The sequence below is a fragment of the Mytilus trossulus genome, chromosome 10 (genome assembly GCF_036588685.1).
Source record: "Mytilus trossulus isolate FHL-02 chromosome 10, PNRI_Mtr1.1.1.hap1, whole genome shotgun sequence".
Lineage (NCBI taxonomy): Eukaryota > Metazoa > Mollusca > Bivalvia > Mytilida > Mytilidae > Mytilus > Mytilus trossulus.
The window spans coordinates 33,225,969-33,252,374 of record NC_086382.1 but is presented as its reverse complement, the minus strand read 5'-3'; the positions used below and the strand labels follow the sequence as shown (position 1 = coordinate 33,252,374).

The following is a 26,406-nucleotide window of genomic DNA, read 5'->3' as shown; positions in this document are numbered from 1 at the left end:
GTGAACAGAGTCGAACAAACTTCGCCACTAATACGGTTCGAACTTAGAGTAATATGCTATATTGGCTACTTTAGATAAAGGGCACCTTCGCTTTCGTAAAAATCTATTTGTGTTTATTGTCATAGATATTTAATCATATGAAATTAAACTCAAACTTATTGAAATGGTTCTTTTATGTTCTTCTTTTTTTTATTTCTTTAGCTACAACAGGAATAAAGGTCAAAGTTTCGAGCGAAAATATTTCACCATCAGAGTTTTTTTCTACTGAATCAATCATTACAACTAAAAAGTCTACATTTGATGCAGTGACATTTACATCTGTAGAAACGTCAATAAACTCAGACAACACCAAGAAAGCACCCCACGCAACTGATGTAAAGAGGACAACAAAAGAGATAAAAACATCCTTGCTTGTTCCGGCTACAACGAAAGAGACAAGTTTGGTCACAACAGAAAATTTATCAACTATTTCAGTTCATCGAAATATTTCTCAAACGACGCTAACAACGAAAAAAACAAAAGGTAATAACGACTTCATTACGTCAAAAATAGTTGAACCAGGAGTCAGCTGTTTGTTATTGTTAATGCAAACTAATTGGTGGTATCTATGATATTAAATGTGCAGCGAAATTCTTTAACGGCAACTTCAAGTTATTTATTTTATTAATCGCAATCATATATGATTCTCGAGAGTCGAATTCACAGGCTAGTTTTGTATGGGCTTCTAAGTTTTCATGATTAAATGACAATTTTCTATCTGGTAATTGATATTACTAGGCAAAAAAAGCAATTTGAAATTATTCGGTATTTTGAGTGCTTATTGATATTCTACTTCGTTCCTTATTTTGGCTACATTTTCTTTTAGCGTAACTGATAAGACTATTGTAGACAAAACGCATTTCTTGCGTACAAATGATTGAGTCTGGTATATGGTTTTGAGTTTTTATCTTTTGAGAAAACACCAATAACGAAGATAATGTTTGGTTATATTAAAGTATTAACAAATACTGTTACCAAATTAAAAGAGTTAACCAGGTTAAACTCTTTGCAATAGACAACTTTTTATATAGGAAATACTGCTAAACATATACTGACCGACTTTAGAAACGCAACAATAGATTATTTTTCTGTTAATTTTGAATGAATGTGTCACCGTCAAAGGTGATGAATGTCGGTAACAAACGCCAAAATGATTGTCAGAAAGGTCAACATATTTTGTGTTTTGTTTTACACCTTCTGATTTTGCGTTTGTTCAACATATTAATTGGTTTTGGCAATTATGCGGTTGGAATTTGAGGGCTTTAAATGTTTCCTTTCAATCGATTCTTTGGCAAATCAGTTAATGGGAAACATTTATGGCATGAATATGTACGCAATGGCACTCTGCAATTTGATAAGCAGTTGACGTTGTGGCCGTAAACATGTCTGGCAAATGACGTTGCGTAATTCTGTTGACGTTTCCTTGCCACTACACTGGATATTGCTGGCCAGCAACAAATCTTGTCTACTTGTATCGTTGTCGGAAGGACAGTAAGACGAGTTTCTGAAGTCTTTCAATATGGTTGCAGCACGTGTATGTTTCATCTGTGCAGTATTCTTAAGGGCTAATTCAGTTTTTTTTTATTTCTCAATCTTGGCAATATGAAGATGCAACATTTTTTAACTGATTAAAGTGAGGCAAAGGATTGAACGAATTGTTTCACAAAGCAAAAACTTAAACAATCATTCATGGGTCCAAAATTTAAAAAATTCGTGCGACTTCAAAAATTCGGTATGTTCAATAACCACAGGTTAGTCAGATTTTACTTTTGGTAAAGAGAAAGAAGTATGATAAGCATAAAAAGTAGTTGTTAAAGAATCAAACAAGATTTGGTAAAATAAATCAACAAAATGAGTGTTGCGTTTTTAAAGCCGTTCAGTATATTTACATAAACAAAGGGAAGAAATTAACGGCGGAATTTTTTGGTGGGGGCTTTCTTGCGAAATTTCCAAATTGTGAGTAGACACCAAGTGTTACGTCTATATGTTGTCTATGGCTGTCAAATCGTTGTTTTATAAGTTGTGTTACTAAAACGGTATTGTAAAGACTTTAAACATATAAAATAACAACCCGATTGAATTTCATACATTTATTTTCAAGTGGTTGTTAATACTACTTATAACCCTAGATATAGTTTAGTGGTAATTTAAATATTAGCTTTCAGTTCAATCGTCATTGAAACGGTACGTTTTGCCATATGGTATTTAGTAGTGGAAGATATCAAAAAGACATTCAAACTCACCTGTCAAAAATAAACTGACAACTCCATGTCAAAAAAGAAAAAATGACCAAGAGTATAAAAAAACACAACATAAAAAAAGACTGGGCATAAGAAAAAACTTAAATTTGAAATCTTTGTTTTGGTACCTCAGTATTTTACCTACGTTAATTAATAGTACCCAGATTGTTTGTGTCTTGTTTGAACCTTTATGCAACGTATCTTTTCTTTGGTTTTAAATAAACTCATCATAGATACTGTCACAGTATTTTAATTTCCTAGAAAAGTAAAAAGTAAGTTTGAAGTTCAATTTTCAGTTCTTGTCTTAACTATGAGTATGGTTTTGTTTACAGAACGACCGATAAATCCTGCAGTTATAGTTGTAGCAGTAACTAGTTCCTTGACATTTTTAATTGTCATCATTGGCTTCTTTCTTCGAAGATACACCAAGAGCAGGTATTAGAACTTTTGGTATATATTGCTAATACGCGTAAGGAAAATCACTGTCAAGTTTCTGGGAAAAGTAAAATATCAATCATTCCGGACTCCGAGGAAAATTCAAAACGAGAATTCCGTTATCAAATGGCAAAATCAAAAGCTCAGACACAGTAAACGAATAAATAACAACTGTCAAATCCCTGACTTGGTACACCATTTTGTTATGTAGATAATAGTGTTTAAACCTAATTTTATATCTAGCTAAACCACTCACTTGTATGACAGTCTAAACATTTCATTTTATTGACCATGATGTATGAATAGAACAAACAGACACAATAGGTAAACATATCAAAAATTGGTGACCGAATAATTTTTTTATTTCAATTCAAATTAAGGAAATCCAAAACAAGTATAAAAGCATTTATTCTTTTAACTTTTAAATGTTTCAGAGTATAATACAAACAAAACGTGAATATTATGCAACTTTTGTCTATATGTTCAGCTAGTTATTAGCTGCCAGATGAGAAAATCAATTTGAACTAATATATGATAACGATTGCTTTACATTTTATCTCACGTACATGGTATGCTGTTCCTGTGTTGCAAAAATATAAAATAATTGAAATGGTCGTTACAAGTGAATTGTTAATCAAATTCAAAATCTTGCTTTTTCAGACTTTATAGAAAACAGAGAATGGTATAAATACCGAACATAACATCAGTGGGATATCCAGTGAACTAACACGCAGGAAAATTCACTCTTCTTATGAAAGAGTCGAAAAAATCAATAATAAAACAATACCGGTGACGATACTGATCAAAAACTATTTCTAAAAATAATGATTGTAACTTTTTTTGGTTAAAATGTGTTATTAGAAATAAACATGAAAATACACGATGTTTTTTATCAGTATTTATCGAGATAAATGCTGTAGATACCTGTGCAACTGACATTTAAAAACTCCCAATCTTTATTATTAATCTTTATTAATTTTAAAAATTGGAAGTATCATGAACATACAAAATCAAAAGCTCTTTCGGGTCATCAATTTTCTGAGTGTTAAAATAAGTGCTAAGCATGTTACAATTTCCAAACGTATGCTTATTTTTTTACACCTATGTTATCGACCACATCGGTCTTCTCGTGTCACATGTACACTCAAGAACTGTGGTCTTTTCGTGAATATATGCATTTATAACCTGTATGTACAGGTTAAAAAATTACAGTATCTGAATCATGTCGGCAAATAGAATTTTCTAACCGTACATTTAAACAATCAATTTAGTCTTTTATCGATTGTATGACGATCATTTATTGCCTTTTATTGTTAGTTGCAAGTGTAAGCATTGGTTGGTAGGTGAAAAACTGAAGCAATGGCACCGCAATGTTCTGTTCGCCTCGAATGTTGGAGTTATGGGATTCCATTCGTTAGATCAAATCACTTGATATTGGAATCTGCTTCAGATTGACCAACCGCTATCAATGCAGCATAAGAAAATTAGACCAACAATTTGTAGCTTTAAGTAAAAATAATGCGTGCCTCGAGTGCGTCGTATGCCCTTACAATGAGATGGCATGGTATATTCATTCGATTTCTCTTTTTTATCATGTCGAGTTATCTAATTTATGATTTGCCTTTTCTTTATAGATAATTTTCGTGTTATGCCCACAAATTTAAAGTCAAATAACTAAAACTGAACTATCCCCTCATACTGAAAGCGAATATCTTGTATCCTTATTTTCATTTTTGACGCATATGATTAATTTAGATACTCAAAGTGTGTCATAATCGATTTTCAGATTGAAAGAAATATGGTCCGAGACCACAATTATTTCGTAGTGCATTTGTTTTAGAAGATAAAGGAAAATTTAAAAAAAATCCCACCTTCGCTTTCTCAATGAAATTTTTACAGTGTGTTGTACTACTTTTGGGACAAACTATTTCAAAATTATAGAAAACTTCATCGGCTCTAACTCAAAATGTAGACAATTTTATGTTAAGTGCGTCTTGAAATCTTTTGACAGCTTCCGAAGTGCTAATTTTTAACCTTTTTCAGCTGGACCAAATCACTACTTTCCTTTAAAATTCTGGACCAAAATTTTTTTAAAGTGTAATTTCACAGCCCTCCCCCCCCCCCCTCCCCCTACTTGCAATTTGAGGCATTTAAACATGGAGAAATAAATTAAGAAGGGGTATAAAAATTAATGGCAAGTACCCCACTGTCAACACTAGGGACTATATCCATAAGGGACGACAATTGTGGTCTCGGACCTAATATTTCTGTCCCCTCCCCCCCTCTCTGATATGCAATTTGAGGCATTTAAACATGGAGAAATAAATTAAGAAGGGGTATAAAAATTAATGGCAAGTACCCAACTGTCAACACTAGGGACTATATCCATAAGGGACGACAATTGTGGTCTCGGACCTAATATTTCTGTCCCCTCCCCCCCTCTCTGATAGTGGAGCGGCGAAGAGGACAATTTTGGAATTTAAATTACCTAAATACCTCATGGGATTTTAATAGCTCATTGGAAAGATCAGATCGTGTAGATTTTGAAAATATGTGTCGTAAATATAAAATCTGGTACAATTATACCGAAAATCAAGGTCAAAAGTCATCACTTAGAAAATTCCTAATTTCATCTGGAGAACCATTACCATTAATATATATTAATTCAAAAAAATTATATGAGTAGTATTATTTGCACATGACGTCAAAACAACGTTTTATTTAACTTTTTTTAAGGTAGTCCGTGTTATACAAATTATAAAGCCTAATAAAAAAACAGTAACAGAATAACCTTGATATTTGATCTTGACAAATAGCATTTCTTGAATACTTTATTATAAAATTTTCCAAAGAGTATCTGAAATGCATAGTTGATAAATCAAACAAAATGACATTGTGCAGTCATGTTAAATTTCCTTTCAGTTTTCAAGGATTCGACATGTCACTGAGATTTCTTAAAATGAATTCCAACTATCTCAATACAAGATACCTTTTCATATAATATAGTTATTGGAGTGATATATTACTCAATGTGTGCAAGCGTGCCGAAGAACAAAGTCAAAATTGCGACATGACCGTTTTGGTATCATGATGAGTTTAGTTTCATACCAAATGAAATGTCGAATAAAATATAGAAAATATAAATAAAGTTACCAATTATTACAACAAGAACTATTTTCATGTTATTTCATCTGTGTCATCAGCTATGTCAGCTGATTCTGCCTGGTCAATGTTACAACTACCTAAATTTTAACAAAAACATAAATCAGTACAAGGAAGGCCCTGGTCCTTGCAAACACATGCTGCCTGACATGCTTTTTCACCCTTACACGAACAAATTAGATGTTGTAGAAAGTCTGATGAAATTTGTCCCTCAAAGAAAACTGACTTTAACTTGTCATTTTGCGCAGTTTTCCAACCAAAAGCACATGGGGAGCTATATTATTTTGGGTTGTCTAAATTAGTCAAAATGGAACAAGTTATTCGGTACAATAACTAGACAATTCATGATACTAAATACGAGTGTTCCATGTAGAACTGAATTTCGGAATATAGCACGCGCCATCGAGTGAAATGTGTTTTACCGTCAATCGTTTCTGTATTAATGTCAATATTGTCCACACCTTCTTGGTTTAAGGAACCACAGTTAGCTTTACCGAATGGGACATGACAACCACCTTGTATTTTTGTTATTTCAGCATTCGCTACACTAGTCAAAAACCTCCGAACCTCGTGATACTTGACACAGAAACCATGTGCATTTCATTTTCAATCAAAGATCGCGATCCGAACTCATGATACAACTGTACTGCAAAATTAGACTAAATGGAGTAATTATGTAATTACAATTTGACACCAGGCACTCTGCGAGAGCAGCACATTTTCTTCGAATTTCATGCGAAATATCCATTGATACTGAAGAAAATGTTTCAAAAGACTTTTTGTCAAGAAGCCAAGTAACAAAACTTATCAAACAGGGTGGTACCATTGCTTCTGACATTTACAACCGTTAATATACTTCCTCATTTGCAGGATAATAATAAGATATATGAAGATTTTTCATTTTTTAGCTTAATATTGAGGTTGCTTCATAAAGTACATGTATATATGTTCGTTCGTTGGTTTTGGTGGAGCTATACATGTACTTTTAAAGTAGGCTTTTGTCTCAAGCATTTCTAATTCTGCTTAGATGTTATTCACTCCTTTAACAGCGTCTCCAATGGACATATCGCTAGCAAATACAATGCTAGATTTACCTTGTCCTTATTGAGCAAAAAATACAATGGCATCCCTGTAGTGCTTCTCAAATTAAGCCTTAAGTTTAGAGGAATTACAGTATGTCTAATTTACTTTATCAGATAAAAAAAGGTAAAAAGTGATGACAATACAAGAGACTTTTTGTCACGAATAAGGTCTCTGTCTATAATTTCAACTACTCTTGTAAATGCCAAATACGCAGATTTATCAGTGTATTTTGGTCTATATGCCAAGTATGTGGTCAGACATGCTGCATGATACACTGCATTATTGAGCAAATTATCTTGCTCTATTCGATTAATCATTTCAGCGTCGCATGCTCTAACAGCGTCATCTTTAAGATTGACTAACCTTTCAGCAGATGAAATTGTATGTATTTTTTTCCCCCTTTTAAGAGACATTTTTTTTGGCAAATAATACACTTTGATGTATTGTGATCAATATTTTCAGACACCAAATAATTAGATAAATCGGAATTTATATCTGGTGTTTCCTTTTCAGCTGAAAAACATGATCCTGATTTTAAATTCTGCTTACTTGTGTAGCTTTTATAACATGACCTATGAAACCTAAATACGGGTAATTCGCTTGCTGTTTCATTGCAGGAATCATTCAAGTAACCGAGAAAAAAAAATGATCAAGTCTCTTTGTTGCAGCATTTATCATACTTTTATTTCCAGATTCTGTTGATTTAATTAAAATTTCTTTAACAGAATCGCAGATAATACCAACATTCACTCTCTTTGTTTTGGCATCTGGCGGGGCCAGTTTCAACGAGACTGTTAAATTGTCCATTTGATTAAAACAAATCGAACAGTTCAATTCAACAAAAACGAATAAACAACAATACCAAACAACATAAATTAATCACAAGGCTTCGGAAATTATAAAATGAGCAAGAAATATGCTTGAAAATGACTACACATGACCTTCACTAAATCGCTGAATAAGGGACTATATTAAACTAGAGGTCGGTCATTTGAAAACGTATCAACCGTATCGTATACGTTGACGCCGCATCTGCAGATTTATCAAAAAATATTATGTGATACCGAGCTTAAGAACACTTTACGTTAGTCTTTTGTAAACATAATAATATTATTATTATTATACTTTTACATGCCCTTAAAAGGGAGTCAATGTAAGGCAGGTACACGAATATCGTATACAATCCTTTAATAATCTAGTTAAATAATATTTCAAGATCTTACATGAATAAACACACACAAAAAAACAAATTTACTACTTAATGTACATTTAATAAAACAGTACTGAGTGTCACTCTATATGTCAAATAACAATTTGTTTCTACGTGAGCACAAGTTAGCACACAAATAAACGAGTTTACCGTAGTCACTCCTATCATGCCTGTAAACTGTCCCAACTATCCGGAGTATCTTTAAAGTCGGATTACATGTTCCACAAAAACTCGATATTTCCTGATTGTTTTGTTATTTTTTGCATTAGAAATTAATCAGTTGCTCATTTGGATTATTAAAAATTAAAGCTCGAGATCACATACTGCTTTTTGATAAATCTGCAGATGCGGATACGCCAACGTAAACGATACGGTTGGTACGTTTTTAGATGACCGACCTGTACTACAAACCACAAAAGTGTCGGTAAATCTGTGACAAATATTCGGACTTGAAATATGGATAAAAAGCAGATATTTGGCAAAATATCTATCTTTTTAGGAATTAACTTCAAAAAGTAAATCGGGTCGTTTGACGTATTATAAGGCGGCTTTACTGTTGTGCCTTGAAAATACACATACACTGCACGTGCAAATAATGCTAGGTGAAAACGACGATTTTTCAGTGTTATTTTCAACCATTTTCAGATGCATTGTGCTTTACATTTAGGAATTTTTGGAAATGCCCTTATATTGTATGAAGTTCAAGGATAACTGTAATTACCAATTTCGTTCTCAAATTCTTTTTAGGACGAGTTTGTTATGAAATTTGTCTACCAAATGCAAATCAGCAGTGGGGTACTCGATGCAAATTATGTAACGTCAGTTAGGCTATTTTTAACGTCATTTGTACCACATCATTTGATATTTACGACAAACATTTTGCTAAAGCTGAATAATCGATAGACAATTCAAGACCTTAAAATTCCAGGAGGTATTTAGGTAATATAAAATCGTTAACCAAGCGACTTTTTCAACATTTGCCGCTCCACTATGACGAACTAACAATTTAGCCTCGTGATTATTTTTTTATTATGTTTACTTTTTATGATTTGTTCATTCCCTTTCTTCTTGTTATATCTAGTTTTGTTTCATTTCGTTTTGGCAAATTTCGTTTCTTTCCTTTCCATTGTTATGCAGGTTCGAAGATTTTGTTTGGTAGATAAGTTTTGTATTCGACGATTTACTTCCTTGATCCTGAGAACACATGCAAACTGTAAGTCTCTGGGCTGTAAGTTAACTTTATCTGAAAACAAATACTTTTATCGGCCTTTTGTCTCTAATATTTTACGATAGGGATAATACGTTTAAGCAGATGTCCGGTTCTTGTATAATAGTATGCCAGTAAGAAAATATATGCATAAAACCCATTATAGGTCAAATGACGGTCTTCTTCGCGGAGTCTTTGCTAACACCGTACAGCATGCTATAAAGGCCAGGTGCCCAAAAGTAAAACCATTAAAACAGAAAAACCAACGGTCTAACCTATATATAAAAAAACGAGAAACACTTATGAATCACATCAACTATCTACAACCACTGAACATTCGGTTCCTGACTTAGGGCAGAATACTTAATATGTACATATATTATTTGCAGTTCATAAACTACTTCCTTATTGTTTAAACATTGATAAAACATTATCTTTATCAGATAACAACAGAGGGATTGAAACATATATAGAACATAGAAAAAATAGATTAAAAAGGAGACAACTTCTGATCCATGGATGATTCAAGTTTATCAGAAAAAGATCACAATGACTTGTCAGGGAAACATAAAGTAGATGACAAAAACAACAAACCTAAAATAGACAGAAGAAATAGATTTAAAAAGAATGCCTCGAATAATGACTTTGTACAGGTGGATGACTATAATGTGTTAAATCCTATGATAGACAGAAGAAATAGATTTAAAGAGAATGCTTCGAATGACTTTGTACAGATGGATGACTATAATGTCTTAAATCCTATGATAGACAGAAGAAATAGATTTAAAGAGAATGTTTCGAATAATGACTTTGTACAGGTGGATGACAACAACGTTTTATCAGAGAACAATTGTCACGAATTAAAGCAAAAGGCTTTAGAACAATTTGTATTCTTTTCGAAACCAGATTCTCCTTACAGTCAGTTATACTTAAGCGAGTTCACTGTTGATGGGCTCACATTTAATTGTGCAGAACAGTTCGTCATGTACAGCAAAGCAAGTAAGTCAAGATATATCATATATTATATATTCAGTACATATTTACTGCGAATTCGAATATTTGATAAAGATGAAAAATCAAGAACTCGGTGTCATTCCCTGAATCACGTTGATACGAATTTTACCATGTTGTATTCTCCATGTACGTATCAGATATAAACAATGTTGACATGAATATCAATAATGTGGTCATTTTTACAAATTTTCTGTTTACAAAACTTTGAATTGTTCGAAAAACTAAGGATTTTCTTATCCCAGGCATAGATTACCTTAGCCGTATTTGGCACAACTTTTTAAAATTTTGGATCCTCGATGCTCTTCAACTTTTTACTTATTTGGCTTATTAAATATTTTGATATGAGCGTCACTGATGTGTCTTATGTAGACGAAACGCGCGTCTGGCGTACTAAATTATAATCCTGGTACCTTTGATAACTATTTACACCACTGGGTCGATGCCACTGCTGGTGGACGTTTCGTCCCCGAGGGTATCACCAGCCCAGTAGTCAACACTTCGGTGTTGACATGAATATCAATAATGTGGTCATTTTTACAAATTTCCTGTTTACAAAACTTTGAATTGTTCGAAAAACTAAGGATTTTCTTATCCCAGGCATAGATTACCTTAGCCGTATTTGGCACAACTTTTTGGAATTTTGGATCCTCAATGCTCTTCAACTTTTTACTTATTTGGCTTATTAAATATTTTGATATGAGCGTCACTGATGAGTCTTATGTAAACGAATCGCGCGTCTGGCGTACTAAATTATAATCCTGGTACCTTTGATAACTATTTACACCACTGGGTCGATGCCACTGCTGGTGGACGTTTCGTCCCCGAGGGTATCACTAGCCCAGTAGTCAACACTTCGGTGTTGACATGAATATCAATAATGTGGTCATTTTTACAAATTTCCTGTTTACAAAACTTTGAATTGTTCGAAAAACTAAGGATTTTCTTATCCCAGGCATAGATTACCTTAGCCGTATTTGGCACAACTTTTTGGAATTTTGGATCCTCAATGCTCTTCAACTTTTTACTTATTTGGCTTATTAAATATTTTGATATGAGCGTCACTGATGAGTCTTATGTAGACGAATCGCGCGTCTGGCGTACTAAATTATAATCCTGGTACCTTTGATAACTATTTACACCACTGGGTCGATGCCACTGCTGGTGGACGTTTCGTCCCCGAGGGTATCACCAGCCCAGTAGTCAACACTTCGGTGTTGACATGAATATCAATAATGTGGTCATTTTTACAAATTTCCTGTTTACAAAACTTTGAATTGTTCGAAAAACTAAGGATTTTCTTATCCCAGGCATAGATTACCTTAGCCGTATTTGGCACAACTTTTTGGAATTTTGGATCCTCAATGCTCTTCAACTTTTTACTTATTTGGCTTATTAAATATTTTGATATGAGCGTCACTGATGAGTCTTATGTAGACGAATCGCGCGTCTGGCGTACTAAATTATAATCCTGGTACCTTTGATAACTATTTACACCACTGGGTCGATGCCACTGCTGGTGGACGTTTCGTCCCCGAGGGTATCACCAGCCCAGTAGTCAACACTTCGGTGTTGACATGAATATCAATAATGTGGTCATTTTTACAAATTTCCTGTTTACAAAACTTTGAATTGTTCGAAAAACTAAGGATTTTCTTATCCCAGGCATAGATTACCTTAGCCGTATTTGGCACAACTTTTTGGAATTTTGGATCCTCAATGCTCTTCAACTTTTTACTTATTTGGCTTATTAAATATTTTGATATGAGCGTCACTGATGAGTCTTATGTAGACGAATCGCGCGTCTGGCGTACTAAATTATAATCCTGGTACCTTTGATAACTATTTACACCACTGGGTCGATGCCACTGCTGGTGGACGTTTCGTCCCCGAGGGTATCACCAGCCCAGTAGTCAACACTTCGGTGTTGACATGAATATCAATAATGTGGTCATTTTTACAAATTTCCTGTTTACAAAACTTTGAATTGTTCGAAAAACTAAGGATTTTCTTATCCCAGGCATAGATTACCTTAGCCGTATTTGGCACAACTTTTTGGAATTTTGGATCCTCAATGCTCTTCAACTTTTTACTTATTTGGCTTATTAAATATTTTGATATGAGCGTCACTGATGAGTCTTATGTAGACGAATCGCGCGTCTGGCGTACTAAATTATAATCCTGGTACCTTTGATAACTATTTACACCACTGGGTCGATGCCACTGCTGGTGGACGTTTCGTCCCCGAGGGTATCACCAGCCCAGTAGTCAACACTTCGGTGTTGACATGAATATCAATAATGTGGTCATTTTTACAAATTTCCTGTTTACAAAACTTTGAATTGTTCGAAAAACTAAGGATTTTCTTATCCCAGGCATAGATTACCTTAGCCGTATTTGGCACAACTTTTTGGAATTTTGGATCCTCAATGCTCTTCAACTTTTTACTTATTTGGCTTATTAAATATTTTGATATGAGCGTCACTGATGAGTCTTATGTAGACGAATCGCGCGTCTGGCGTACTAAATTATAATCCTGGTACCTTTGATAACTATTTACACCACTGGGTCGATGCCACTGCTGGTGGACGTTTCGTCCCCGAGGGTATCACCAGCCCAGTAGTCAACACTTCGGTGTTGACATGAATATCAATAATGTGGTCATTTTTACAAATTTCCTGTTTACAAAACTTTGAATTGTTCGAAAAACTAAGGATTTTCTTATCCCAGGCATAGATTACCTTAGCCGTATTTGGCACAACTTTTTGGAATTTTGGATCCTCAATGCTCTTCAACTTTTTACTTATTTGGCTTATTAAATATTTTGATATGAGCGTCACTGATGAGTCTTATGTAGACGAATCGCGCGTCTGGCGTACTAAATTATAATCCTGGTACCTTTGATAACTATTTACACCACTGGGTCGATGCCACTGCTGGTGGACGTTTCGTCCCCGAGGGTATCACCAGCCCAGTAGTCAACACTTCGGTGTTGACATGAATATCAATAATGTGGTCATTTTTACAAATTTCCTGTTTACAAAACTTTGAATTGTTCGAAAAACTAAGGATTTTCTTATCCCAGGCATAGATTACCTTAGCCGTATTTGGCACAACTTTTTGGAATTTTGGATCCTCAATGCTCTTCAACTTTTTACTTATTTGGCTTATTAAATATTTTGATATGAGCGTCACTGATGAGTCTTATGTAGACGAATCGCGCGTCTGGCGTACTAAATTATAATCCTGGTACCTTTGATAACTAAAGACAATGTTGCATTTCTTTTTGCAGTGCTATTTGAAGATGAAGATATTGCGTATGAAGTACTAGTGGAACTTGATCCTCTCGAACAAAAGAAATTCGGGAGGCTTGCAAGAAACTTCGATCAAGAGTTATGGGATGCAAATGTTTTACCAATTGTTGAACGTGGAATCAAAAAAAAGGTAACTTTACGTGAAAATTCTATTGGAATTTAAAGAATATATATTTCAATCCAGTTTCTCTGGTTAATGCATTACTCATTTGAATTGTTTGTCTTTTCTTTTTCAATTAACATAAAACGATTTAGTACGACACATCGCAATATGTTTTCATATGTTGTTGTTGTTTATTGGTATTATGCATTATTTGTATGCGTATTTGGGGATTAATTAAGTACGTTTTCGTGCAACTTTTTTCATTGCATTCGCGCGCATTCATTTTACAGGTCACACTGGTAAAATCTAAAAACAAACAACATTGACTCATGAGAAATCCAGTAAGCGTTTAAAGTCATAAATGTAACTTGCAAATATTGAAGAGTGAATATAGCATTGTTTTCTTATTTTACTGAATATGTATAGCTAAACTCCATCTCCTCATTGGTGAGCACGGACTTACCTAAGGGGTAGAAAAATTGTATATGTGTTATCTAGTTTTACGTGTAAATTGATACGCGCAAAACGAATCAAAAGCAAAACATATTCGATTTTTAGTCGAATAAGCAATGGCAATCCGCACTAATAGAGGTTTCCAGATTTGCCACCGTACCAACCGTAGTACGAAGTGGGAGCCGTCATTTAACTTTTGAACATTATTGATGTATACACTTTATATCAACAAATGTTTTAGGAATCATATGCATAACTGTTTAGAGAATTTTTAGCTGTAATTTGGGACTAATTTCATGTGGTTTCTTCTTGTATTCGTAGAAAACAATAGTGTGTGCACTCGATTATGCTTTCAAGCAACCGTTGCAATTAACCGTCGGTACGAAAGGTTTATAGTTAAGAGTTATTTCCCCGTGAAACTACATAGATACAAAGAAGCTAAATTACAAAACAAATTTAAAACTTTATGAATTTTGTTTGTAATGACTTTATGTATCATAATAAAATGTTAAAGTTTTGTATTTATTTTGGTTAGTTTTTAGAAAACATGATCAAATAAAATGTAGTTGAACAAAATTAATTGACCTTAATAACAAAAGAAAAATGACAAAATTAATATAAAACCAAATTTTTTTATCCAGTGCGCGATAGGTCTATTACACTTGTTAATAAGATAAAAAAAAAAAGTCCAGGGCGACATCATCAAACATACCTTTTAAAAATTAATTCTCTGTTACAAGAAACCGAAGGTGTCTAAACACGTGATTTCTGATTACTGTACTGAATTAAGTATGTCATTTTACTTAATAACATTACCTTGTGATAATTTTGTGTAATAGGTAATATATCTGTTGTATATATATGTTGAAAAATTGAATAAAGATAAGAAAAAAAAAAGACATCCGGAATGAAGTTATAAAAAATACAAGGTCGTTTACATCTTCAATTTGACCAATTATGCATAGAGATATGGCTGATATCGTATTTACTTGGCATTCTTCCTTTTTGGACAATTATCTTTACCGTCGGGCTTAAAGTTTTTCTTTATAAAAAAAACCCTCATAATATCAATATGCTCTATAAATTTTAGAAACATGCCTTTTTTTAATATCTTTTTCGCAGTAAGCCGAGAGAGAAAACTCAGAAAAACTGGAGTTAAACTATTTTAAGTAATATCGTTTTCATGATACTAGTACAAAACAAACCTGAACCAAATTACAAAGAATCATTTACCAACCGATGAAAATTATCCTTAATTTTGAGTCCATAAATCAGTTGTAAATGGTGCAAAAGACATTATATAGCAACACAGTATTTTCCGTAGAACATTACGAAGAGTTAGAAAGACATATTCATATTGCATTAGACTAAGTGTAAATATAGCGTCAAATTATTACCGTTATCAGTGAACAAAATACGCTACATGTTGTATGAAGTTTTTCTGGCAATGCTGTACGACAAAAGGATTAATGGATGGATATTGGTTTAATATTACCCCTCGTAGATTGTATTATACTACTCGCAGGCATGTGCAATTTTACTCGCGACAATATTTACAAATATTAATGTAATAACAATATCTAGTGACATAACAATAATAAGCTAACACGATGAAGTAACATCGTGATGATAAATATTTCTACCCAAAAATTGGTTTTCGTTAGTGTCATAAAATTTTTATTCATTCTTTAAGTAATTAAAATAAACAACAATTTTATTAAAAGTTCAGTGACAAAATATAAGGAAAGAGATAGATCGATAGTTTTCCAATGTGTGTTGCGTTTTATGAAAAAATGTTGCTCAAATGATCGAAAAGATAGCTTAATTAATAAAAATTTATTAAATGAGAAATCAATACAATTTTGAACTAATTTTTGCCATTAGCACGTGTACTAGCTCAGTGACGCATCCAGAACTTTTCATAAAGAGGGGGGCGCTCCATCCATGCTTCAGTGATTCCCTATATAATCAACCAAATTTTTGCCACGAAAAAGGGGGGGGGGGGGCGGTCCCCAAGCCCCCCTTCCCCTGGATCCGTCTATGTAGTCATTAACGACACCAGTAAGGTACAAGTAAGATATTATTAATAAGTAATTTCTAATTATTCCAATTGATATTTAAGTATTAGAAAACATTCTTTATTCTAATCCTTTTCTTAATATACAAAAAACAGAAATATAGCCATACAGAAACGCAAATCTATATTTAGAATATAAAGGTCGAGGCAACTCAGTTCCAGTAAGGACTGTTTGATTCATTCTCTTGTGCACAAAATAAATTTTATCTTATAATATCACGTGCAAAGTTTTCTTGAAGCAGTGAAATCGTAATAAAATAAAAGATAACGGTTTTTATCACTGATATGCAATTTTGTTTCTCTATTTTTATCATGATACATACAATAATATCATGCATTAAATGAAACCTCCCAAACAGCACCAACGGTTGTGTTACGTACCAACCGTACCTGATACGTAGCAAATCTGGAAACCTCTAATGTAATGTGCCACTTTATTCAATCGTTTAGCCTAAAAAGATAGTGTATGCTTTAAACAAATAAATCAGCGAATTACTAAAAATACATTTTATATTCCATCCTATTTTTATTTTTAGTTTTCTCAAGATGAAAGCCTTAAGGCAACAATTCTGGAAACCTATCCCAAAACTATTGTACAAGCAAGTCCATACGACTCAATTTTAGGTATTGGACTGGAAGAAAATGACCCCTTCGCATGGGATTGCAAAACATGGAAAGGGCAAAATTTACTTGGAAAAGCATTGACCAAAGTGAGAGATGAATTGAAAGAGGAAGTAGAGCTGAAGACATATCTATAGCAATGGGTAGAATGCGTAGCGACAAACCAGAGACAATATCCAATAAAAAGATATAGCATTTATTTTATTTGCTTTATTAATGATTATCTATATCAAATAAGAAAGCAAAATTTTTTGATGAGGCAAAGACAATGGAGTAGGTTTACGAAGGGTTTAAGTTGGCCCTAAGATATATAATTTCTTTCTAATCTGGCAGATATGCTTCTAATTTGTACTCTAGTGTTTGGCAATTCGATGCTTGATAGATAGAGGCTTATTGCATGTAGTGCTTGCAATGATTTCCTTTAAATAAGTTTATAAATTTAGTTATAGGTGAAAACAAATATAAATATGAACCAATTAAAGTACACCTTATGGGTGCGCTCGACTTTCATGACTCAGCACGAGGTTTTGGAATTTAAAGATTGTTTAGATTTTTTGCAAACAATAAACGCTAGCACATCATAGAAAAACAAATGGTAATCTTTGTTTTCAATTTTATAATTAAATTCCCTGTTTTTTCAGTATGTGGATATACTCTACAAAAATCTTGGTTTTATTTGCCACAAAATCCCATTTTTGTATTAAATGGAATGAAACAATGAATGCTAACGCTTTGCAGGAAGTTTGCACTTGGTATATGTACAAAATGGCGCATCACTATTATTCATTATCTTTATTGTTTTGATACAATTGCAGTCTGAAAATTAATGCTTTGATACAATTGCAGTCTGAAAATTACGTATTTCACATGGTTACAGAAGGGGACATAAACCTTATTAGCAATCATACCACATCTTTTTAATGTATGTAGCTCACCTTCTGATTAAAACTGTATTTGCCAATATCTTGAAATTATTTAAAATAGGCCAAAGACATTTTAAATAGCAACAAGGATCAGCAAGTGAAGATCTACAAATACGTAGATTTAGCAAAAATCGTCAGTAGATTTTAACGGTCATCTCAGTAAAAAGATCTATGACAAACAAGACGATTTCAATTTTGAAATTATCAATTTCCCCCACCTAAGAAGTAATATACCAACTTCACCTGCATATGAGATATACATTTCCAACTTCTTCAGTTTTCAAGAGCTTGCATCTCCTACTCAGACTTTGCAAGACGTCACCAGTGTCAGGGCAGAAAGTTGATAAATATACTCATCATAGATACCAGGACTAAATTTTGTATATACGCCAGACGCGCGTTTCGTCTACAAAAGACTCATCAGTGACGCTCGAATCGAAAAAAAGTTAAAAAGGCCAAACAAAGTACGAAGTTGAAGAGCATTGAGGACCAAAATTCCTACAAGTTTTGCCAAATACAGCTAAGGTAATCTATGCCTGAGGTAGAAAAACCTTAGTCTTTCAAAAATTTAAAATTTTGTAAACAGATAACCAGGGGTAAGCCAAGGAACGTCTCGTCCTTTTTAAATAAAAGTCAATCGGAAGGTAACAAGACCTTGTTCATAAATAATCCGTATCAACTTCATAAATGATACACGATGGTCTTCTAGTATAGACTAGTTTCTGGCGTTGTTTATCATCGTAATAACGTGTTATAGTATTCCTTTATTTGTTTTTTTATGAATATTACTTTTACTGTTTAGTCTGTTTGATACATATGACGTGACTGTGTACTTATACAACCTGTCATTGTGTTATTGTTCTGTGATAAGTTTGGTATCCTTGTCTTTCATTTTTGCTAATGTTCTCTGTCTGTATATGCCTTTTTGTGTTTCTTTGATACATGTAACGTGGCTCTGCACTAATTCATCCCGACATTGTGTTATTGTACTAAACTAGTAAATCTAAAACATTTTTCACTCTTGTTTTTCGTTTTTGCTAGTGTGCTTTGTCTATATGCCTTTATGTTATTCTTTGATACATATGACGTGGCTCTGTGCTTACACATCCTGGCATTGTGTGATTCAATAGTGTGCTATTGCAAAACATTTTGTACATTTGTCTTTCATTTTTGCTAATGAACTTTGTCTATATGCCTTTTTGTGTATCTTTGATACAAATAAGAAAGCACCAGATAAATCTTGGTCAATAACAATATCAAACCAAGAGACATGCAAGTCTAATATATATGTTACAGTAAATAGGTGAAATTAGGAATTACACGTAATTACTAAACATTTCAGTAAATACCTGTAATTACTAGCCAATTTAGTAATTACATGTATTTACTGGTTGTCTCAGTGATTACTGGTATTCACTGATTGTTTTTGTCATTTTTACAGCTATTTACTAACTTGATATATTTGTTATAAAATTAAAGATATAATTCAAGAAACCAAATAATAAAGTAAAAGGGTAGGTATTTTAGGGCTTACTTAATTAAGGGTTAAGGAATATAACACACATCAAAAGTGTATACTATTTAGTGTTTGTGAACTGAAACTGGAAAATGGTTGTTTTAACAGTTTTGTAACTCCCTAAAATTCATTTTCAACATGCAAGACAATGATATCAATCCACTATTAAGAAATGCATTAAATTGTGAGAATTTTATAGGCAACTTTGTAACCTCCATATTCCATAATGCCAAATTTTGTTGAATACTCCAGACAGTTCTTTTAAATTCTCAGAATTTCTTTAAATCAAAATCTCCATCAGGCATACTTGCCCAATGACACAAGTTAAATTCCTTTACAAAATAGGTTTATTTAAGACTTCTTTTGTCAGACTGTTGCGATAAAGCTGGCATTCTTCACAAACAAATTTATACACTTTGATGGTGTTAAGAGTCACATTTCATATTTCTGTGTTTCTCTTTTTTATGAGTTTTTCAAGACCTCCAAACTTAAGCTTATAAACCTGCAACAAAATTTTATCATCGTTTTAACTTGTTTAAGAATCATCTTTTTGTGGAATGTATAAATCAACTAACTTGTTCATCCCTTTTGTTTTACTTTCAATGTTGTCTTTCTGTTTCTTATTGTCGAAACTGCGACTATTGTCGCAAAAACGAGACATAGCAAACAATTCTGTCGTCAGTAGCGTCCACACATATTCACTATGTGGTTAAAGTTCTACTTAACCTGAACAGAAGCTTGTTTATGATCCGAAGATAATTTTCAAGAAGTAAATTTTGTAAAAGTAAAATTTATTTTTCCGTATTTTACTTATAAATGGACCCAGTTTTTATGTCAGTGAACATTACATTCACACTGTGGTTAAAGCTTTTAAAATTTTAATAATTTCTCAAACTATCCTGGATTTCTACCAAGCTTGGACAGAAGCTGTATATGATCATAAGATAATACCCATAAGTAAAAAAAAATCCTTTTTCATATATTTCTTATAAATGTACTTCGTTTTCCCCAGTTAATATACACTCTGCAGGTTTTTTTTAAACATTTATAAGATTTCATAAACCATCCTGGATTTTAACCAAATTTGGACAGAAGTTTCTTACAGTACTTGTTAAAAGATAGTTTCTGGAGGAAATTTTTTTTCCCATTTTTGTTGAGCCTGCAACTAACAGCTGAAGTAGGCAAGATATTGGTTCCGCGAAACCTTACAATTTTAAATCTGAATACATCAGTAATATATCTCCAGCTACGGGTTGAATTTGAGGTCACATGCTTATGTATTCATTTAGGTCCACTTATTCACTTGCAAGTGCACCAGTACCAGATTGACTGCTAAAATATTATTTCACTATATCATTTTCATTAATTATTTAACAAAATAAAAATCATATCTTATTTTTTTGTATATATCTCGTAGCTAATGCTCCTATAACAAAAAGGTACATTTTAGGCTAATCACTGTTTAATGAAAGTACTCACTGATGTTCTATAGTTGGTATTTCCATAACTTTTGATCAGCTGACCATATTACAACATTGTTTTAACAGTTAGTAAATAGGTGTAAAAATTCATTTTAAAATTAGTAATTACTGGTAATAACTGGGCCGTTTCAGGAATTACTTGTATTTACTAAGTGCATTGGGGATTACATGTAATTCCTGAATTTTAGTAATTACATGTAATTCCTAATTTCACCTATTTACTGTAACATATACACAACATCTATGACTGTACTTACAAGAAAAACTAAGACCATCAGATATGATAGACTGGTATTGACATATCTATGTAACATTCTCCTAACTAACTCGTATGCACCAGAGCCAAACCCTGGCCCACCAAAATACCCATGTAGATCATGCAATAAAGCATGCACTTGGAAACATAAAGCTGTATGCTGTGACAGCTGTGATCAATGGTACCATATAAATTGTCAAGATATCGACAATAAAATGTACAAAATACTTGACAAAAGCAATTTATCATGGGAATGTTTAAACTGTGGTATACGAAACTTCTCCACCACATTCTTCAATAGTACTTTACCTGAATTGTCAAATACTTACTTAGAATTAGAAACAAGCATTGATTCTGACAATGAAATTATTGATATTGGATTACCAACACATTCTTCATCATCAATCCATAAAAATCAAATCAAAAAGAAAAAAGGAAATCGTATAGCCAAAAACTCAGAACCACTAAGAGTACTTACTATAAATTATCAATAAAAAACAAAAACCTGAAGACTCTTGTAAACCAAGCATCATATTTGGAACTGAAACATGGATCTCCAATGACACCTCTTCGTATGAATATATTCCAGCCTCCAAATACAACATATATACAAACAAACAGAACAGATGGCTGTGGGAGAGTCTAAGTGGCTATCTCAAACCAGCTCACATCTACACAAATCACAAATACGAGTATCGACCTAGACCACGATACAAATTGTGAAAATGTGTGGGCGAAAATATCATATGAAGGAAACAAATCACTATACCTATGTTCCTACTATCGACCACCATCAGATAGAGAAGAATCCTTAGACCAACATGGTATCTCACTAAATAGAGTCTTATGCAAGAAAACGAACCCAAATATCTGGGTAAGTGGCGATTTCAATATTGGCCACATAGACTGGAAGACACCAGCAGGCATACCTTGTAAACCTGACGCTTCTCTACACCAACAACTCCTTGGCATAGTAAATGACAACAACTTAACACAGTAGTAAACAAGAACACCAGAAACGACACAATACTAGACCTGCTGTGTATGACCAACCTATCATTTGTCAATCGAGTCGAAACATTACCACCAATTGGTGCGAGCGACCATGACATCGTTTACAGTGAAATAAATTTAACACTGCCGCAAAATAAACAACAGGCTCACAAAATGTTAAACTACAAATTGGGACCAAATAGAAACAGACCTCACTGAAACATACAATCAGCTAAAACAAGATCAAAATAACATGAGTCTCGATGAACTATGGAATATTTTCAAGACAAACATCCAAAAGTCTATTGATATTTTAAAGAATATTCCTCAAAAAGCATTCAATAGTGATAAATCAAAACTACCTTAGGTAAATAACGAACTGAAAAAAATGATTAAATAAAAAATATGATCTTTGATATGAAATAAAGGAACCAGACCAACAATGCTTCTAAAATACACCAAAAAGCTATATTTTTATATTAAAAGCCAGAAAATGAAAATCCTCTGAGAAGTGAAGGTACACTGCACTCAAATCCATCTGAGAAAACGAACAATTTCAGTCAGCTTTTACATCTGAAGCAAATACTGACATTCCTGATAAAGGTCATATTATTCATCCTAAAATGACAACCATAACAATATCTAGGAATTTATAAACTTATCAAAAACATAAACCCTAATAAAGCCACTGGTCCTGATACCATCGCAGGCAAAGTATACTCAAACAAAACATTGAGATATGTACAGACATCCTCACATTAACATTCACCATATCTTAAGAAACAGGAAGAGTACCATTTGATTGGAACCAAGCAAACGTCACACCTGTATTAAAAAAAGGAGATAAACATAACCCAGGTACTAGTAACTACAGACCTATGTTCTTAACATGCATAGCTTGAAAATTACTGGAACACATCTTTGCAAGCAGCATGATGCAACATCTCTAAACCAATAACACACTGTATGATTTACAACATGGATTTAGGGCTAAGCGATCATGTGAGTCTCAAGTAATCTCACTGATGCATGAATTATTCGAAGACAATGACAAAAACATACAAACAGATCTCATAATTGTGGATTTTGCTTAAGCTTTTGACAAGGTACCACACAAAAGATTACTATAAAATGAAATACTTTGGCATATTAGATCAAATCATAAACTTGGTCGAATCCTTTCTTTCAAACAGAACTCAAAAAGTACTTTTAGAAAACATGTCATCTTCAAACAAATCAATCACTTCAGGTATGCCACAGGGTGCAGTGCTAGGACCTATACTCTCCCTTATTTACATACATGACCTTCTAGAAAACATCAAACATAGCCAAATCAGACTCTTCGCAGATAACAGTATAATTTACAGGCAAATTAATTTTCAAAACGACTGCCTCAAGCTTCAAGAAGATCTAGAAACCGCCATACAATGGGAGAAAGACTGGCTCATGTCTTTCCACCCAGACAAATGCAACATAATGAACATAAGGGGACGGGGGAGGGGGGAGGGGGCAGGATGATTTGTTTTTGATCGGTTATTTATTTATGCAAACTGAGAGGACAGATTATTCATTTTTTGCACTATTGAAGCAAGATTTTTCATTTTTATGATATTCGAAAACATACAATTTTTAAAATATTTGTTAATTATGAATAATACATGTACATGTATAGTCAAGTTATTGTGTACCATTTAATCAGAACTAATCATTATCCCCTGAAGAAATTTTAAGATTCAAAATTTTATTCATAACCTCCGACACATACTTGTGTAAAGAGGACAATATATATACAATCATATTAAGATAATACATAGCAAGACAGGACAAACGAAACACAAATACATAGTATATTATAAAAGACAATTGGTATAATTAGATAAAGTAGTTTATACTTTTCTTCACGAAATGAATCATATATATTACCAACCAATATACATATGTACATGTATTGCATACATACATACATAGTACTATTAAAGTTTGGTTTTACCTAGCCTCTTTCAAAAGTTTTGTCAAACATATTCGCTGAGCGGAGCGAAAAAAATTTGAAGGGTTTTGGAACAGCTGAAGGCCCAAGAAGCTATATGCCTGCTGAGTTATTTATTTTCAATACATTGCAAGTCAGGTAATTTATTTTCAAACTACCAAAGAACAAACCATTTATTTTTGTGATTATCAAGGCTGAGTTATTTATTTTCAAAATCCTCCTGTCTCCCCCCCCCCCCCCCCCCCCCAGAATATCAAATGGTCGTCCCCTAACAACAAGGAGAACTCCCATGGGTCGCAGCAGTCCATTCCATTATTCAAAATATCCATTTCATTATTAAAAATTGGCTATTTCTTAACTTTCAAGCGTATTTTGACATTTAAGTCCTCTAATATGCGTTGCGGAACATGTTGCCTATATACATTTTGTTCCTCCCGTAATTAGCTTTCGAATGAGGTATAAGGTTTATCTATAATTATGGGCTAAAGGGTCGCAGCAATTTATTCCATTATTCAAAATATCCATTTCATTATTCAAAATTGGCTAACATGTTTAACCCCGTCACATTATTTATGTATGTGTCTGTCCTAAGTCAGGAGTCTGTAATTTAGTGGTTGTCTTTTGTATATGTGTTACGTATTTGTTTTTCGTTCATTTTTTAAATAAATAAGGCCGATAGTTGTCTTAGTTAAATTGGTTTACATTGTCTTATTTGGGCCTTTTATAGCTTACTATGCCGTATGGGCTTTGCTCATTGTTGTAGGCTGTATGGTGAGCTATAGTTGTTGATGTCTGAGTCATTTTGGTCTTTTGTGGATGTTTGTCTCATTGGCAATAATACCACATCTTCTTTTTTATATTTCCTCATTTTTTATGCATATTGTGGCATTTAGGTCCTCCGTAAACCCTCTTATGGTCATTGCGAATCAAAATATAGCTATAGTGTCACGATCAATTTTTTTTATATTTCTTTCACTATTCACCGCTTCGTTTTGAATAATGAAACATAAACCATTTCATTATTCATTATTCATTTTTTAATATTGAATAGTGAATAATGAACTTTTCCATTATTCATTATTGAATAATGAACTATGAATAATGGACGTACTTCAGCCTGGTGTTTGTTTAACTGTTGTCTGGTAACTTGAAATTCAGTGAAATTTAATCTTAATGTTACAATTACAATTGCATTGTGTAGTTTTACTTCATTCCTAGCCAGAAATAAATCATATGATGGAGAAGTTCAGTATACGGATATGGATAGTTAGCTATTCATTTCTTTAAAAAAAAATGCTAACTTTTGATATGTTAATAGTGTAATACAAATAGACAGGAAACCCGGAAAAAAAACTAACGAAAAACATAGATTAACAAAAATTTAATTCATTGCAACCTAAAACTGTCGTGGAACAAATAGTCATTGCAAAATTTGTTCCTCAGCCGTTTTAATACAGCAACAGTACTAGTCCTTGACATTGCCCGTCCATGCAGAGGATACAGTCGCCACCCCAACCCCACCCCCTTTTCCCTCAATTAACGATTAACGACAAACAATAAATCGTTTAATTATTTGTGTGTAATAAGGAGATTACATCACTGCAAAGACAAAAAAATATCTTTGTTTAAAAATAATTGAGTCAACCGTCCACCGGAGACCAAATAACGTAGAAGATAACAGTAACTGTTATAGTTAACCGCTGACCGGGGTCTTCGACAATGAACAAAACCAATACCGCATACGTCCAGATGTTAAAGGCCCCAAAATGACAAATGCGTAAGTGTTTAAAAACGAGAAAAATAAAACTGTGGTGGGTTGAAAATATTTGCTGGCTAACTTGGGACAGTGGTGTAACAGAACCACAAAAGAACAAACTAAAAAAAAACCAATTGAAAGAGGCTTTGCTCGTCAAATAGATACAAAACACAAAACAACAAAGAAAAACACAAAAGAAACACAGTGCAGATTTGAGAGTACTAACAGTCACTATAAAGGCATTAAACCCAAAACAACTAATAAAACGTTCATAAATATAAGAAGATGTGGTATGAGTCATAATGAATACCAATGAGACAACTCTCCATCTTAGTCAAAATTTGTAAAATGTATTGAAGACTAAAATATCAATAACATTTCTGTTTCAATTTTCATCTGGTAAATATAATAATTTTAAATTTCGACATCAAGGTAAACATTTCGTTTTGCTTACGTACTTAACATTAATTAACATTATTTATTTTCAAAATACGCATCTGGTGCAGATAAAATTAATACTGTCAATGTTATAAAGCAAT

The 26,406-nt window shown here is 33.1% G+C and overlaps 1 protein-coding gene across 1 annotated transcript; it reads left to right on the top strand.

Annotated features, from left to right (window-relative positions):
• Positions 1 to 9,891: 9,891 nt before the first annotated feature.
• LOC134687837 (uncharacterized) lies at positions 9,892 to 17,092 on the top strand. The gene is made up of 3 exons (XM_063548296.1): positions 9,892 to 10,375; positions 13,680 to 13,831; positions 16,871 to 17,092. Exons 1-3 carry the CDS (start codon positions 9,892 to 9,894, stop codon positions 17,090 to 17,092), a joined length of 858 nt encoding a protein of 285 aa, XP_063404366.1.
• Positions 17,093 to 26,406: the final 9,314 nt, after the last annotated feature.